The sequence below is a fragment of the Populus nigra genome, chromosome 3 (assembly GCF_951802175.1).
Source record: "Populus nigra chromosome 3, ddPopNigr1.1, whole genome shotgun sequence".
Classification (NCBI taxonomy): Eukaryota; Viridiplantae; Streptophyta; class Magnoliopsida; order Malpighiales; family Salicaceae; genus Populus; species Populus nigra.
Window position 1 is genome coordinate 14,032,073 of NC_084854.1, and position 17,017 is coordinate 14,049,089.

Below are 17,017 nucleotides of genomic sequence, written 5' to 3' on the forward strand. Positions count from 1 at the left end.
ATTCAAGTTCATAAGTTTAAATAGTATATAATCAATTAGACATTCTCATGGGTTGTGCAAGCAAAATATCTAATATATTAATAAGAAAATAAATAGATTAGCAAGCAATTGTTGCTTCTCGTAGAGACTATTGAGTATTATATTAATTTTTGTTTTTTTTGGCAATCATATAAATCTTTTGCACTAAGAGGGTGTTTAGCAGTGTGGTAGCAGTTGTTTTTCAAATAATTTTTTGTATAGAAATGCATGCCAATAATTTTTTTTTAAAAAAATTATTTTTGACATCAGCACATCAAAACGATCCAAAAGGTACAAATCATATTAAATTTTAACAAAAAAATTAAATTTTTTAGAAACGCGGTTTGCATCATATTCCCAAACATGTTCTAAATCTTTACACACAATTGCATTGCATATCATGGCTAGGCAAAAGCTAAAATAACCTGTTTTTTAATTATGAAGAAATGCTTTTATTTATTTTACATATAAAAATTTATTTCAAACTAGTTTTAATTAAATATATATATATATATATATATATATATATTTTAAATTTATCTTTTTAAAATCATAATATATATAAAGTGTTTTCCAATCACACATAAACACACACATATGTATACATAAATAAAGTGTTTTCCAATAAAGTTTAATATATATTTTGTTTAGAAAGTGAACTTAAAAAATTAATAAAAATAGTATGCACCAGTTTGAGATAAGAAATATTTTAAATATCATTTTAAGAATATTTTGTTCTTGATTAATATACAAATTAGTATCTTTTATTAGAGAATGGACATTTTACATGGATATTTTTTACCTCCTAATATGATTTAATTATTTGTTTTTCTTATTTAGGCCTTCCCCGACACAACCCAACCAATTCAGCAGGCTCGGAATCATGGGTTGGGCTCCGCTGTTACTTAAACAGAAAGGAAGCAGCGTATTAAATGTCATCTTCTTCACACAGAAATATGACGGGGACAGGAGGGCATGGATGTCGGTGCCAGATTGAAGAGGGAAGACTGTAAGCGAACCAAACACGACTCCAGCTTCTCCAAATGGCAGGTTTGATCAGTTCTTCCTTTACAATTTTGTTACTTTTTTAGTTTCTTGCTTGCCGTTGAAAATTGGCTGCGAAAAAACAAGTGTTTTAAACTGCTTAATATATATAATATGCCTTCCAAATGGAATCTGGGGTCTTCATAATTTTTTTTCCGGATCGGTTTCTCACGCTTTCAGTTTGTATACATTGATTCTTTGTATACATGATTCAGCTTCTCATTGGCCCTTCTGACTGGCAAGACTATTCCTTGGGGAAGGAAGGAGCTTCTCGATATAGGATCCACAATCTCCCAACTACTTCTGGCCCGGGACTATATGAGCTTGGTATTGCTGTTCCTCGCTCTGGGCTGTCGCGGCGTGATGGTGGCAAGCTTGTCCGAGATGACATAGTGGTGGTTTACCTTGGACAAGCTGACAATGTTAGAACCCGACTCCAGCAATACGGTCGTTCAGGTGCCCATTTGGGTAATACATACTCAATTGGCCATGTGAATGATTCTAAAGATGATTCTCTTAAAAAAGGGCTAGGTTTATTTGAAGAGATATTCTCAAGAGGCCTGTCCATTGTGTATAGATGGGCTCCTGTAAGTATTGCCTTTCACTGCAAGAAAAGTTTATATTAAATTTTCTCATTTAGATGTCAATGATAAGTACATTTATAGTGGCAGCTGAAATTATGCTCTGAATAATCATTTAGGTTTTAAACTTTTGTGAAATTATTGGGATAAACATGTTTTTCTAGGATCAAACATGTTTTTCTAGGATCAAACATGTTTTTCTAGGATCAAACATGGTGTTTGTTTAAAGAATTTCCAGTCTTCTATTCAATAATAGCATTATTGAATTAGATGTCTAATATTTCCTTAGTTTCCATTCTTTTGTGTGCATGGTAGTTATAAGAGCACAAAGGAGGCAGGGAGGTAGTACTCAATATCCTCCCTCTTTTAGAGTTCTAGGCTTCAAAGTTGACTTAGGGGATGAAATTATGCATGTCAACAGTTCTGCCAGATACTTGTAAATACATATAAGATAAATCCATATTCACCACCTGCAATTCTAGTGGTGCCTGCATTATAAATTCTTGGGCATATAAGAGGGAAACGTGCAAATCTTTTGGCATGTAAATTTGGAAATGTATTTCATCCTTCTACACTGTTTTTCCTGAATGTCGAACAGATGAAAGATAAGAGGTATGCTGAGGAAACGGAAGGTAAGCTGCTTGGCACTTTTGATTACGCATGGAATAAAGGTAGTAATGGTACACGCCGTCCCAGTGATGTCCTTCAGAAACTCAATTCAAGTACAACTAGACCTCCAGATATTTTTCAATGGCTTCCATTTTCCAGTCACAAACTAGGAGGTATTAAAATCAAAGCAAGCAAGCCTCTTTCACCAGAAAAGCATGCTGGTTTTGGTGATGAGGATAGCAAAAAATTATTCTTTGGAATTTTTAAGCTCAGGAGATCACAGCCTAGGCTAGTTACAGATAAATATGGCATTAATGAGGACTTCGATTGTATATGTGGATTCATCATGGTTGATGGTATGCCATGTAGAAGGCCACCAGTTCCAGGGGGAAAGAGATGCGAGGAACACAAAGGGAGGAGAGTTTATGGATCCAGTTACAAATCCATCACACAAGGAAATTTACATTATCCACATGGAGCAAATCTAGATTTCACAACTCACAATGACCGAGAACATGAAACCACATGTGGGGTAAATTTAGGTGATGGGACTTTTTGTAGGAAGCGAGCTGTGGCAGGGAGGAAAAGATGCGAAGAGCACAAGGGGATGCGGGTTAACACCTCCGTCTTAGAGCCAGCAGCAGAAGACAAAATCCGTATGTCTGCCCCCAGTTCGGTATTCAATTCTTTTGCTGACGGTGTAAACAACAATGCCTCATCTAAACATAAAGCAGATAGTACCTGGCAATGTGGATCTTCAAATAATCCTGTCAAGGAACATTTTCCCAATACTTGTGGAGTAATGTTGGGAAATGGTTCATTCTGCAGAAGGCAACCCATTCAGGGAAACAAAAGATGCTGGCAGCATAAAGGCCAGAGGGTTGAATGTAACTTGTCTGGGGTAGACAGTCTAGAGCCAGCAGCAGAAGAAAAAATCTGTATGTCTGCCCCCAGTTTGGTATTCAATTCTTTTGCTGACAGCGTAAACAACAATGCCTCATCTAAACATAATGCAGACATTACCTGGCAATGTGGATCTTCAAATAATCCTGTCAAGGAACATTTTCCCAATACTTGTGGAGTAATGTTGGGAAATGGTTCATTCTGCAGAAGGCAACCCATTCAGGGAAACAAAAGATGCTGGCAGCATAAAGGCCAGAGGGTTGAATGTAACTTGTCTGGGGTAGACAGTTCAGAGCCAGCAGCAGAAGAAAAAATCCGTATGTCTGCCCCCAGTTCAGTGTTCAATTCTTTTGCTGACAGCGTAAACAACAATGCCTCATCTAAACATAATGCATATAGTACCTGGCAATGTGGATCTTCAAATAATCCTGTCAAGGAACATTTTCCCAATACTTGTGGAGTAATGTTGGGAAATGGTTCATTCTGCAGAAGGCAACCCATTCAGGGAAACAAAAGATGCTGGCAGCATAAAGGCCAGAGGGTTGAATGTAACTTGTCTGGGGTAGACAGTTCAGAGCCAGCAGCAGAAGAAAAAATCCGTATGTCTGCCCCCAGTTCAGTATTCAATTCTTTTGCTGACAGCGTAAACAACAATGCCTCATCTAAACATAATGCATATAGTACCTGGCAATGTGGATCTTCAAATAATCCTGTCAAGGAACTTTTTTCCAATACTTGTGGAGTAATGTTGGGAAATGGTTCATTCTGCAGAAGGCAACCCATTCAGGGAAACTAAAGATGCTGGCAGCATAAAGGCCAGAGGGTTGAATGTAACTTGTCTGGGGTAGACAGTTCCTTGCTGAGGTTCGATGCACCAATTTGTGAGGTTACATTACGTGACGGTTCTGTCTGTTTGAGAGCCCCTGTTCAGGGGAGGAAGAGATGTGACCAGCACACGGGGATGAGAGTCTCCACATCCTATCACTACTGAGAGGTATTTGCCGAAATTAGTAGCCCCCTGAATAATGTAATTTGTAGCATGTTGTCCTTGATATGGTTGTGCGCTATGGCACAGAAGGAACCGTAATAGCCAATTTCAGCTAATATGAGTTTGGGGCATAGTTGTTGTAGCATGTTGTCCTTAAGAGATTAGGACAATGGTTGTATATTTTCAATTGCTTGACACTGTGCCTTTGTACTGCTGTTGTTAAATGTGAAGACTTTGCTGCACTGCCATTATCACCACCGGTTCTCAATACTCTTTGGTTCCACCTTTATTTCAATCTGTTTACCACCAGGTTCACATTTTTTGTCCTCAGAAAAGATTCATTCTACAGCAGCTTCAATGTCAAATGTGACAACCAAATCCCCTAAACCATGTATGTAGCCTTGTGATCTTGCGATCTGGTGTTCTCTCTCTGTTCTCGTCATTCCTTAAGCCTTCTCGCCTTTTCACTTCTACCATTGTGCCATTCAAACTGCCGTATCAGAATACCACAAATCTCTTAAACCAAAACCTCAACCGATGTGCCCAGCAACCAAAAAAGAAAATGTCGTTTTTTACCGGAGATTTATCAATCTCTAACATGAAAGCCAAAATCTCATATCATATCCATCATATTTTTGCTAGATAACTAGTACTTTTGACAACTCTAGAGCTTGTGGTGGAAATTTATGACTTTGTATTCAACTAGCCATTTAAGTTTAACATAACATGCTTATAATTTCCTTCATGTATTATAGTCTTGATTAATCTTAAAAATAAATAAATAATAAATGAATTTCAAAATTAGTTTCATCTTTATATTATATTTCACTAGTAAGAGCTAATATGATCTACTTGCATCTTTATAATAGTGTTGTGCATTTATGTAATATTCAAGCAATATTAAGCCTACATCTATCATGGATCAAACCTTTGGTAATGCTATTAAAACCATTCAAGAGCAACTAAAGCTCATAGAAACATATATCATCAACATGTGTGAAAGATTTAAGTCTCTGGATATTTTAAAAATATGTCACCTTAATGTCAATGAAAATTACAAAAATAACTATTATATACATGTTCACCATGAATATCATCAATATAACTAGTTTGTACAGTTCATGCAATGTTAGTTCACTTTTCAGCTTTAGTTTTTTTTTTTTTTCAATTCATACAATACCCAAGGCTTTTTCATGTGTATTAACCTCATTCTATCATAAAAACATTCATTTAATCATTCATTCATTAAAACATAATGCATATGACATTCTCATATGTAAAATACACTAATTTTCCTTAATAATTCAATATGATAGCTAATCAAGGTTCCTTAATTTTTAAACACATTAAATTCAGAAGACAAGAACAAGAAAGAAAAGTTTTCTACTCACTTCTTTCCCTTCTCCTGATCTTCTTCAAAATCGACCTCCCATAACAAAACAACCCTTGAAAATCTTCAATTTCCTTACTTAATTCTTTTCTAATCCCTCTTTGATCCTTTTATTAATCTCTCTTTGATATTTTTTAGCAAGAATTTCCCATAAATTTGCTTCAATATTTCTCTCTTTTTCTCCCACAAATGGTCGGCTAACTTTTTTTCTATTTATATTTTTCTTATTCTCTTAATTACAATTATGCTCTTGCTCTTTAGTTCAACTATATATTTTTTTTTGTTTTACCGAGCATTCCTTCCTAGTTTATAGGTTAGACTTCTACTATTTTTTTAATATCATAATATTTTAATTGGAATTTTACAAGTTAATTTAAAGACATTGAAAAATTTTCAACATAAAAAAAGGGACCTCGATTTCTCTCATGTAATTAGCAAGAACTAATTGAGGAGGGGAATTCATTGTTCCCCTCCTCACATATCAATGTTTATAAGAACAATGATCTATCTTTTATTTTATTTTATTTATTTTTATTTTTATTTTTTTAACAATTGGTTTATTGGTGTACAACTCTAGTTAAAAATATTATTGTGTTATAAAATATTGAAAAATTTACCCAAAAATATAATGGAATAATATATATATATATATAAAGTTTTTATGGATTAAAACTTCAAGGCAAGAGAAGTAGTAAAAAAATCATTGAGAGAGGATAATAGCTTTCTTGGAAGCCAAGAGCTTTCTCCTAGTTAGGGAAGAAAGGAAAGAAAATTTTCATGATTTCTTTTGTTTTTTTTTTTAATTAAAACACTTAAGAGAGGAAAATTCAAATATTTAAAGAAGTTTTAAAGGGTTAATAAAAAAAATATTTCAAGTTTTGGGAAGGGTTATAAGCTTAGATTTAAAGGTGCTAGAAGTTAGGCAGATAAAGAGAAAAAAAAGTGAAAAAACGCTTGGATTTCTCGTCAATTACTTTGTAATTTTTTGTTATTAGAAGGTATCAATCACTTTTACCATGATTAATTTTAGCTTTGGTATGTTTTGAAGCTTAGAAAGAATTATGTATATTATGGAAAGTTGAATTTTCGATAACGAATGAATTGTGGAAAAATAAAGAAAAATTATGCTCCCTTTTGAATGAATATTTTAGCCAAATTATTATAAATAATTTAGAAATTTTTATCTAAATTGACATGAAATTGATGTCTAATTATGTTATATGATGAAATAAATGATTTAGTGAAGAATTAATAAAAAAATAAAACTAAATTGACATCTAATATGCTGCATAAACCAGTCAAATATTTATAATCAAGTAGACCAATTGACTAGAGGAGCAATGAAATTGGTCTTTTTCAAATTCAATCGATCAAACTGGTTAATCATTTGGGATACCAATGAAATTAAGTAGAATTTAGTTGATTGATTAGTTGTGCCAATGTGAATCAGTCAATTGTTTTAACCGACAATGAACTATTACAATTTCAAAAGAATAACTATTTCAAAAGTGTGTGAGTACAAAAAAAAAAAATTTCATTATTTCATGTTATCTATGATCTTGAATGTGTTCATTTATGTCTTAAATATGAGGTCGTTACAACTAGTGATGAAGTTTTATAATTTCTTTTAATTTTATTTTTTATTGGGTTATCCTATCATTATGACCAGAGTCACGAGTTTAATGGGTTAACCCAGCTAATTTGAGGTTTTTTTTCTTTTTTTAATTGGTTTTCTTTTTTCTATTTCATCCTTTAACGATTGATTGAGAATTATGTTTTATAATTTTTTTATTTGTTTTTTATATGGTTATTTTAGTTTCATGATCCAAGTCATGGATATAGCGGACTAATCCGATTGACTTGGGTTATTGTTTTGGTTTTTTTTTTAATTTTATCCTTCAACATTGAGTGGATTAGAAAATAGACTTCATAATTTATTTCAATTTACTTTTTTATGAGGTTATTATAGTCTAATGACATAGATCACATGATCCAAGTCGTGGATATGGCGGGTTAATACGGTTGACTTAGGTTATTATTTTGGTTCCTTGTTTTATTTTGTTTTTCAATTTTATCCTTCAACACTAGGTGGATTAGAAATTAGACTTTATTATTTATTTCAATTTACTTTCTATAAGGTTATTCTAGTATAATGACATGGATCACGAGTTTGGCTAGTTAATTCAAGTTGACTTCAGTTTTTTTTTTTTTTGTCTCTTTTAAACTTTTTAAAATTTCATTATTCAATATTTGGTTGATTGAGAATTGAGATTCATAATTTGATTTGATTTATTTTTTATAGGAATGTCTCAATTTCATGATCTGAGTTGTGAGTTTGAGAAATTTGACATCTTAATATTTTAAAAATAGATACCGTCTTGAATTCTTTCAAATTAAACTATGTTTTTATTTGTTATTCATGTTTATTTAGATTTGTAAAGTTGATCAAGTCATATTAAATCAACCCTATATAATTTTAAAAAATTTCTATTAGAAAATACATTGATAGTACTTAAATATTTTTTTAAATACATTGAAAAAAAATGATATAACCCTAGCATACCACGGTCAATAATCTAGTATATATCTATCTATGAAAGTGGATTCTCAAAGTATTATTGAAGCGACAGGACCCATTTCCATTTCTAAAAGCATTCTAGGGAATAAAGTGTGGGGGCGTTGTATAAGGTTTTATTTTTTATTTATTTATTTTATTTTATTTTATTTCATGAGTGGAATATTCACAATGTCTGGTAGAAAATGGTGATTAGGATTCCTACTTATCGAACCCTAGCTAGGTCAACAAGCAAGCATCAAATGGAGTCTCTCTGTCTGCTTGCCATTGCAGCATACGTTTGCCATATCTGCTTAATTAAATTAAGAAACCTGCACTTTGGAGGGCATCCTAATCGTTCTTCATGCATCTATATATATTACTAGTCTGGAAGTCGTATAATAATAATAATAATATTATTATTATATAATAATAATAATAAAGTGTTGAAAGCATAACAAGTAGCTGTGTGTATTTATTATTTATTTGGCAATAAAATCTTCATCTCAATATCCATATTAAACACGTTCCTATTTGCTACAGTATTTCTTTATATTTGTTTTTTTTTTGTTTTGCTAGAGCATTTTTTTCCTTTTTCTTTTATTTTTCTATGAATTTTTTTTAATTAAATTGTTAGGAAACAAAATGCATGATTAATTTTTATTTGTTTTCTATAGAGATAAATATTATCTTGAATAAGTGTTTATTTTTAGATTAATACTTAATTTTATGAGCATATATTTTTATCATATAATTAAATAAAAATAATTTATAATAAAAGATTATTAACCTCGATAGAATCTATGACTCAGGTCATAGGGGACCAATGTTGATTTAAACTATCATTGTTTTCATATTTTAAAAAATATTGTCTTTTTATAGTTTTTTTAAAAGTTAAGTCATGTTTTTACTGACCATCAAGGTTGCATTTGAACCCATAAAATCAATCGATTTAAATCGAGTTACCTCTCACGTGATTTCATTAAAAAACCAAGTTAAACAAATAGCTGAGTCAGGAGATTATTAAATGGATTCACTTAGTAAAGTCTAATAACAGTATAAAACAAAAAATTACTGCACTCTTAATATTTTTTTATATTTTTTTTAAAATTAATTCAATCTGCTAGAGCATGATGATCAAATATACTAATAATTTATGTACACTATTCGACCCATCCAACTCAGCTGCCCCCTCTCTCCTGCGTCGGTCCGCCGCAATCCAAATGCTAGCAAAAAAAAAAAAAAAAAAAATTTGTTTGGAACATTCCCTTTTCATGATAATCAAAGGGGATTTTGCTAGCCAGCCATGTCGGAATGTAAATATGATAGAAGTGGCGGGATGCTTCAAAGCATAGCGGGATTGACTTGGTAATTAAAGATATTTGTTTTTTTTATCTTTATTTTTTTTTTACAGTTCAGATTTTATAATAAATGTCTAAGAAAATTTATTAATTTTTTAAAGAAATATACTAAGTAAATATTAAGAGTGATCTCTTAAAAGATTTATTAATGTATTTCTTTTTTTTTAAAAAAAAAGAAGCAAATGAGCACATCATATGTGTATAGATAGACACATGTCAAGCTTGCAAGCTCTCAATCATGGATGCCAGTACCACCGATGCTCAGTAGTAGTCGTGTAGTGTTGAATCTAGACATGTATATACGCTAAGTTAATGGACGCGCGGATAGACAAAGGTTGGCATTAGATATGAATCTTCCCTGTTGCTTTTGCATTATTGCAGAGAAGGAATCAAAATACAAGGAAGAGAATTTGGCATTAGATGTGCACTGTCAGGAACCGATTCCTGATGCAAAATCTCACATTTATGTTCATCCTTTTTACTCAACCAAGTGTGCCTGGACTACATAAAACCTACTCGAGTAAAGGTTTCTTTGCAACTTGGATCATTTATGATCAGTTCTAGCTAGCTAGCGTGTGATCCGCGATGCATGCATCCACATTCTATAATGATATATATATGCCACATAACTAATTATAATATTCTTGGTTTTAATCTCTTTTTTTATAGTAATGGAGGGAGAATATTAATAGGATTTAGCCAAAATGGCTTGTAAAAGAATCAAGTGGGGCTGGTAAAAACTTCGAGCTTGAGGAATTAGTACCATGGGAGCAATGAAGCTTAAGATTTGTTAGCCATGTCAACAACAACCGGCCTCTTTAAGCCAGGCCATGGCGTTACATCAGCCTTTCAAATAACATCTCCCCCTCATAATGCCATGCATATATAGTAGAGAAGTGGATATGTGGAGAAGGAATAATAGCTGAAGAATAATTGAATAGGCATAGCTAGGTAAGAGCAGGCTTATCTCTAAACCTCTCATCCCCTTTTGGAATACTATCTGAAGAAAAGGAAAATAATGATAAGGGGAGAAAATACCATCAATGGCCCCACTCGTGCTGTCAGGGAAGAACAAGTATATAATGCCTCCCAACCCATGCACCAAAATCACCAGCTATATTGATACTCTCGCACAACTATTGTATTAACCTCGCTGCTCTTCAGCTAATTGCTCTTCAAGGCTCAGGCCTTCAGTTCACATAAGGTTAGCTTCTTCTTTTTTTTCCTGCTTCCCATTTTTATAAACGTTTAAGCAACCGCTTGTACCATTTCACAACGTGTGTCCTCTGTGTGTGTGTGTGTGTGTGTGTGTATTTCTGTGCAGCTGCAATCCGGGTTGAGCCCAATGGTCTGGCATTCTTGCTGTATATGGTGCATGTCATAGGATCAAATGTTGTAGAAAAGAAGCTAGAGTCCCGTAATTAATCAAAACGCGTGTTCATATAGCTGATCTGTTCGTAGCTAGCTTAGCGGAAGGAGCTTAGTAGTATATTATGACCTGAGAATACTGCAATTCTATATAGCATGTTTACCATCAGATTTCAATGCCCTTGATTAGTAGCAGCTAGAACCAAGTATAAGTCGAGGAAACTGATGATCAAGGTCTAATTGTCAGCATGCATGCTCATTCAGTCTTAGGCTTCGAGGACCGATGAACACACAAAGGGATGGGTAAGCGTGTAATGTTTCATATATTGTTGGAACAACATTTTAGGTCCATGAGGTCATTACTCATGAAACGCATGAAATCAAGTAGAGTTGGTCGTTCAATTGTAGTAATAATTCATAAATTAAGCGGTATTGTGTGAATTATCCCCTCATCGTCGTAAAAAGAAGTGACATCGTAAAGTAGTTTTCTTTCACCACAACTAATAATTAAGTTGCATTGTAAATGGTTGTTAATTTGTTTCGCGAATGGATTTTTCATCATTAATGGTTGTTTGTGTCGTACATAATTGTTTGTACTATAATGTTTTATAATTTTTATTTCGCGCTGTAATGCATGTCTGATTGTAACTTGTGTTTTGTCCTGTAGGAGATAAAATGAGCTGGACAGCTGGAGGAGATTGGATGTGCAGCGCATGCCAGCACCAGAATTTCAAGAAAAGGGAAATGTGCCAACGTTGCGGGTACCCTAAGTACGGCGGCCCTGATCCGGCAACCTACATATGCAATGCAACAAAGGTTTTGGCTGGGGACTGGTATTGTTCCGCCATGAACTGTCAAGCTCACAACTATGCTAGCCGGTCAAGCTGCTATAATTGTGGTGCATTAAGAAATGATCATGCTGCAGGTGGGTATGGAAGCAACACTTATGGATCTGATGGAAGTGATCCTCCTGGATGGAAAACTGGTGATTGGATTTGCACCAGGTGAGTTCACATTGTGAATCTGATTCTGGTCTAGAACACAAATAACATTACATTCCGCTGGTATCATATGTTCTTGAAAATATTATTGTGATTTTCCTGCATTTCGCACAGACGATTGTTTTCGAAACAAGGGTTGTTTTGTTTTCCACTGAAAACAGAAATGATTGTTTGAAGCGGCACAGTCACTATTGCATGGTTTTACTTTTCTAAAAGGAATTAATTATAACTGGGAGAAGTAATAGCACGCAATTAGCACTCAATGTTTGTTGGCGACAAATTATTGCTATAATTTCATGGTACCCTACTGCTTTTCTTTGATTAATAATAATCTATTGGACAGATTGGGATGTGGAGTCCATAATTATGCTAGCAGGATGGAATGCTTTAAATGCAGAACACCGAGGGAATACAGTACGCAAATTTAACTCGCTGCTTCATTTGATTTCTTTGCATATGAAAATGGTTGGCTTGACGTTTCAGTCATGTTGAGAATTTTATTGTTCATCTTTCTAGGTGGTGGATATTGACAGAAAGTTGTAATTACAAAGACAACGTGGATCTTGACTTCCTACGACCCTGGCTTCTCCTCAAACACTTTCTCTTGGTTTCAGTTTTGAGTTAACAATAAGCTTTAGGCTGACATTGATCCAAGGACCTTTCCCAGAAGCACAGGCATGTATTGGAGCTGAGAAATACTCTCTGGCTTCCTTAATTGTGTTCTTGAAATCTATGAAGCTTAAGAATTTTTCCCTCCCTTTAATCGGGCACCTGCAACCAAAATCTGTATCACTTGGGTGTGCGTGTGCGTGTTTGGGTGTTCGTGTGATTGTTGTAACACCTGCTTTTATGAGGTGGTCCAAGGAATGCGTAGGAGTAGTAGTGGTTGCTAAGATTAAGTGAGAAATCCATGTCTTAATCAAGGACCGCCACTACAGGTTTGGATTCTACCAAGGTAGAAAATAACCCAAATTGATTTTCCAAAAAAAAAGAAAATAACCCAAATCAGACAACGATATTGAAGGAAAACAAAACTCAGACATGCATAAGATTCTAGGAATCCCTATGACATAATTTACTATGGAAGACAGGCTTTATCTCAAAGCAATAATTTACGGCCCCTTTAAGCATCAAATCTCCAAGAACTACATAATTATATATGCAGATAAGAACCTGATGCTCATTCTTTAAGAGCATAAAAGCAACACCAAGTTCAAAGTGAGTCCAGTCCAACTTTAATTTCCTTGCTTTTGCCTTTCTTTTTCATGGCTCATCACAGTTTACGAAAGTGCAGCCACAAGCTCACTTGCATGCGTCCTTACCAACTAAGTCCCTCAAATTTGCGCTATATATAACTCTGCTAAAATGGGAAAAGGTCTCAACTAAGCTTAGAACTTCATCAACTCATTTTAGGTTCCCCCTTTTGACTTAAGGAGCAAGTTGACTCTATCTCTCTCTGTTGCTGACGTTTAGAAAATGCCCCATTTCATGTGAACAAGTTCTCTTACCGTATGATTTGGGTCCATTCTCCAGGACCGGTTGCAAATATTGAATTATGCTCCTCTTACGTTTCTGTAGTTTTTCCTATCTAAATCGAGAAAAGATGTCTGATCAAGGAGCATATGATGTAAACGATACACGAGCTCAAAGATAATGAACGTAAAAGAGAGATTCAGCAGGCCGTTCTTCACTGATTCTGTAAACTTTGTCCTTCGCTACGCGGAAAAAAATGCCTGCTCTAGGAGTCCGTTTATTTTGCTTTACGTTGCTCAGACTCGGAATCCAAGCATATTCATATCTGATATTGGGCCGTTTTTTCTTCTTCTTTTTTTCATGTAATTAAAGTGTCCAAGTTATATTCATATCCATGTCCAAGTGTGTAATGTCACAAGTACTCTTAAGGAAAAATGAAGGATTGAAGCAACATTCTTTTGCTTTTAAAACATGAAACTAGAAATATTTTATGAAAACAATTCTTCATATATTTGCATGTTGAGCAATTAATAATATGAAAAGCTTGGTGGTGATGAAAATGATGTTGATGAAGCTGGTAAGGTGATGTAGCTAGGGTTTAATTCAGGGTTAAGGTCATTGGCCTACAAATTATTGGAACCCTTGAGAGAAGATGTTATTGAAGATGCTCCTCTCTGTTCTGAACTTTCAGGGTGTCAACACTATGCGGTGCAAAACTCAAGCAAATTAAATAATAATACAAAATAAAAAGGACTTGAAATATAAAATGGTTCAGCAAAGCCTACTGGAGCAATCTCTTTACTTATTAACCAATCAATTCAAGCCACCTTATTATTCATTTTAAGCCATAAGTGCCAACAAATCGTCTTAAATTGGGACAAATCATCTTCTAGTTAGGGCTTGTTTTTTAGAAGTATGCAACTTTACTCTTCTTCACCCACATTTTCTTGTTCCTCGCAAATTTCTTCGTACAAAAATCTTCATTACCACTATCCATCATAGCAATATTCACTCTCTTCTAAAGAGCTCTCAGTCAAAGAGAGAGAATCTAGAGAGAGATGCTCTCCTCCTACATGGAGTGGTTTCCCTCTTGTCCGCTGGCGACTCTTGCTGGTTGATTTTTCCTTGGCCTTCCTTGTTCTGTTCCTCCTCCTCTCTCCGATCACTGTCTCCTCTTCTTTGATTTTTCCCACATCTCGGTTCCCCCCCTTTTTTTTCCCGCCCATTGCTTTCCCATATGGCAAAGAGTAAAAGAAAGGCTACATCTACTGTAGCTCGTAGACAAGACACTTTGCCTGCTCCTAGTTCTGGTCCCAAGAATCATGATCACGATGAAGATGGTTCAGGGGTCCTTGCCATCCCGGTCGTCCCTGCTGCCTCACCCGATGCTGCTGTCTGTGCTCCCTGCACCAACCCTCTTCCCTTGCCTTCTTCACAGCCTCGGGATGAGGGTCCTAGTGCGCTCCACCCTGCTTCTGTGATGGGGGTTGCTTCTGTGATGGGGGTTGCTTCTGTGATGGGGGTTGCTTCTGGCTCTACGTCTTTGGATGTGGTTCTGGGGGAAGCTTGCTCTGTAGCTTCTGATGAAGAGATCCTAGATGAGGATCAGCTGGATTTCAACTTTTCCGATGAAGAGTGTGAGGACTCCCCTCAAGCCCCTGATTTGCACCCTACTGTGATTTTGGCTTCCCCACCTGCTCTGCGCCCTGCTGAGACAGTGCCTCCCCCCCCATTTTGCTCTCCTGCACCTCCTCCATCCACTGTAACAGGTAACCCTCTCTCCGTGCCTGGCAGTAGCAAATGGCGAGATCTTTTCTTTTCCAATAGATCTTCTGTTTCCTGTACCAAACTTCAAAACTTTTCGCTTAATCATCTTTCAAAAACTTGTGCCATATCTCCTGAGGATATTCAACCAAAATTTGAAGTTTGGAACCTTTGTGCTGTGGGTTATGTATCTGGAAAACGCCCTGGCTTTCGGGCTCTGAATAGCATTATTTCAAATGTTTGGAAGTGTGAGGCAACTCTTACCATTCATGATTCTGGGTGGCTCGTTTATAGATTTCAAACAGAGGAGGATAAGCTTACTATTCTTCGTGGTGGACCTTATCTTGTGTATGGCAGACCCCTTATTCTGCGGCCTATGACAAAATTTTTTGATTTCTCTAATGAAGAAATGTCACGGGTGCCGGTATGGGTAAAGTTCCCAAATCTTCCTCTTTGCTGTTGGTCCCCTGTTTGTCTATCAAAGATTGCTAGTGTCCTGGGGAAACCTATTCAGTGTGACCAGCTTACCTCCAATCTTGCTCGTATGTCTTATGCCCGAGTGTTAGTTGAAAATGATCTTAAGGAGGAGCTTCGACACTCAGTCGAGATCTCTCTGCCTGAGGCCTCTACCCTCCATCAGAAGGTGGCTTATGAAAACTTGCCAAAGTATTGCAATTTCTGTCATGCTCTTGGCCATTCTCGTTTTCTCTGTTCCAAAGCTGCAGCTGCTAACACTAAGGTGCCTAGCAGCCAACCACAGGCTGCGCCAGTAGAGAAAGGGAATGTTTTTTCCAGAGTGGGCCCTCAGCTCCAGAACCAAGGATCCCCCTCTCCCCCGGTGCTAGGTTCATCTTCTCCTGATCAAGGCACGCCCGTGGGTCCTGGGGCGGACACAGTACCTGTAGCTCATATCAGTGCCTTTGAAGGTTGGGTCTCTGTGGAGTCTAGGCGTATGGCCAGACAAAAGGCTTGTCACAATTCCAAGGGGAAGGAAGTGCTTGTAGCAGAGCCAGTGCTGGTTGTCGCCACTGGTAAAACCGCTCCCCCTCTCACCAGTGCAGGAGAGGTGCCTCCTGCCCCTTCTCTTCCCACTGAAGTATTGGTTGACACTCCCTGTGTGACAGAGGTTCAGCTCTCTTCACCTCTCCTCCCTGCCCTACCGTCAGCTCAAATTGGAGATAGTGCTCCTCCTGTCACTGCTTCTCTCTTGGGTGTTCCAACCAGGAGTGGTGTTCGAACCCGTAGCCAGAAACAGCGTGGTAGTAGTGGAAGGGTCCCCCCTTCCCCTGCAATCTTATGATTATATATAGCTGGAATATCAGGGGACTCAATAATCCCCTGAAACAGCATGAGGTTGTTAGCCTCATGAAGAAGCGTAGGATGGATGTGTGTGGTTTACTGGAAACTAAATTATCCTCCTGCAGAGTTGCCGGTATGCATAGACTTCGGCTTAGGCGCTGGAAGTACTTTACAAATGCAGATGCATCAAGCACTGCTAGAATTGTGGTGTTTTGGAATCCAGCTACGGTCATTGTTGAAATGATTGAATCCTCTGCACAGGCTCTCCATCTTTCTGTTAGTAGTTTGATCTCTTAGTACAGTTTTATGATATCCTTTGTATATGGGTTTAATACAATCTCTGCGAGACGTGCTCTATGGGGGGATCTCAAGAGATGGAACTCTAGCTGCCCCTGGATGATACTTGGGGACTTTAACTCTGTCCTTTCATCAACTGATAAGCACAATGGTGGGGCTATTTCTCTCTATGAAACCTCTGATTTTCGTGACTGTTGCTTTGATCTTGGTCTCCATGATGTCAACTTTACTGGCTGCCATTTTAGTTGGACAATTGGGCCTGTCTGGAGTAAGCTTGATCGGGTGCTGGTTAACCATTCTTGGCCTTCTTTGCAGCGCCTCACTCGTGTCCACTTTGGCAACCCTGGTGCCTTTACTGACCATTCCC

General features: G+C 36.3%; 2 protein-coding genes across 3 annotated transcripts; both read left to right on the top strand.

Annotated features, from left to right (window-relative positions):
• The first annotated feature begins 913 nt into the window (after positions 1-913).
• On the top strand, positions 914-4,400 carry LOC133689372 (protein EFFECTOR OF TRANSCRIPTION 2). Its single transcript, XM_062109213.1, has 3 exons — positions 914-1,068; positions 1,278-1,649; positions 2,242-4,400. The coding sequence occupies exons 1-3, from the start codon at positions 994-996 to the stop codon at positions 3,949-3,951; spliced, it is 2,157 nt and encodes a 718-aa protein (XP_061965197.1). The 5' UTR covers positions 914-993; the 3' UTR covers positions 3,952-4,400.
• Positions 4,401-10,535: 6,135 nt separating this feature from the next.
• LOC133689138 (RNA-binding protein involved in heterochromatin assembly dri1) lies at positions 10,536-12,580 on the top strand. Of its 2 annotated transcripts, XM_062108907.1 has the most exons (5): positions 10,556-10,652; positions 10,773-11,119; positions 11,484-11,820; positions 12,161-12,231; positions 12,334-12,580. In XM_062108907.1, the coding sequence occupies exons 2-5, from the start codon at positions 11,116-11,118 to the stop codon at positions 12,345-12,347; spliced, it is 426 nt and encodes a 141-aa protein (XP_061964891.1). In that variant the 5' UTR covers positions 10,556-10,652; positions 10,773-11,115; the 3' UTR covers positions 12,348-12,580. The 2 variants fall into 2 exon arrangements, with proteins under 2 accessions (XP_061964892.1, XP_061964891.1); XM_062108908.1 differs by lacking the exon at positions 10,773-11,119 and having other exon boundaries at positions 10,536-10,652.
• The last annotated feature ends 4,437 nt before the right edge of the window (positions 12,581-17,017 follow it).

Bases quoted from the DNA above. Each gene is read 5' to 3' on its own strand.
- LOC133689138 (XM_062108907.1), top strand. The intron at 11,821-12,160 runs GTGAGTTCACAT...TCTATTGGACAG, and splicing joins GGTGATTGGATTTGCACCAG to ATTGGGATGTGGAGTCCATA.
- LOC133689372 (XM_062109213.1), top strand. From the start codon at position 994: ATGGATGTCGGTGCCAGATTGAAGAGGGAAGACTGTAAGCGAACCAAA. The intron at 1,069-1,277 runs GTTTGATCAGTT...TACATGATTCAG, and splicing joins CCAGCTTCTCCAAATGGCAG to CTTCTCATTGGCCCTTCTGA. The intron at 1,650-2,241 runs GTAAGTATTGCC...AATGTCGAACAG, and splicing joins TTGTGTATAGATGGGCTCCT to ATGAAAGATAAGAGGTATGC.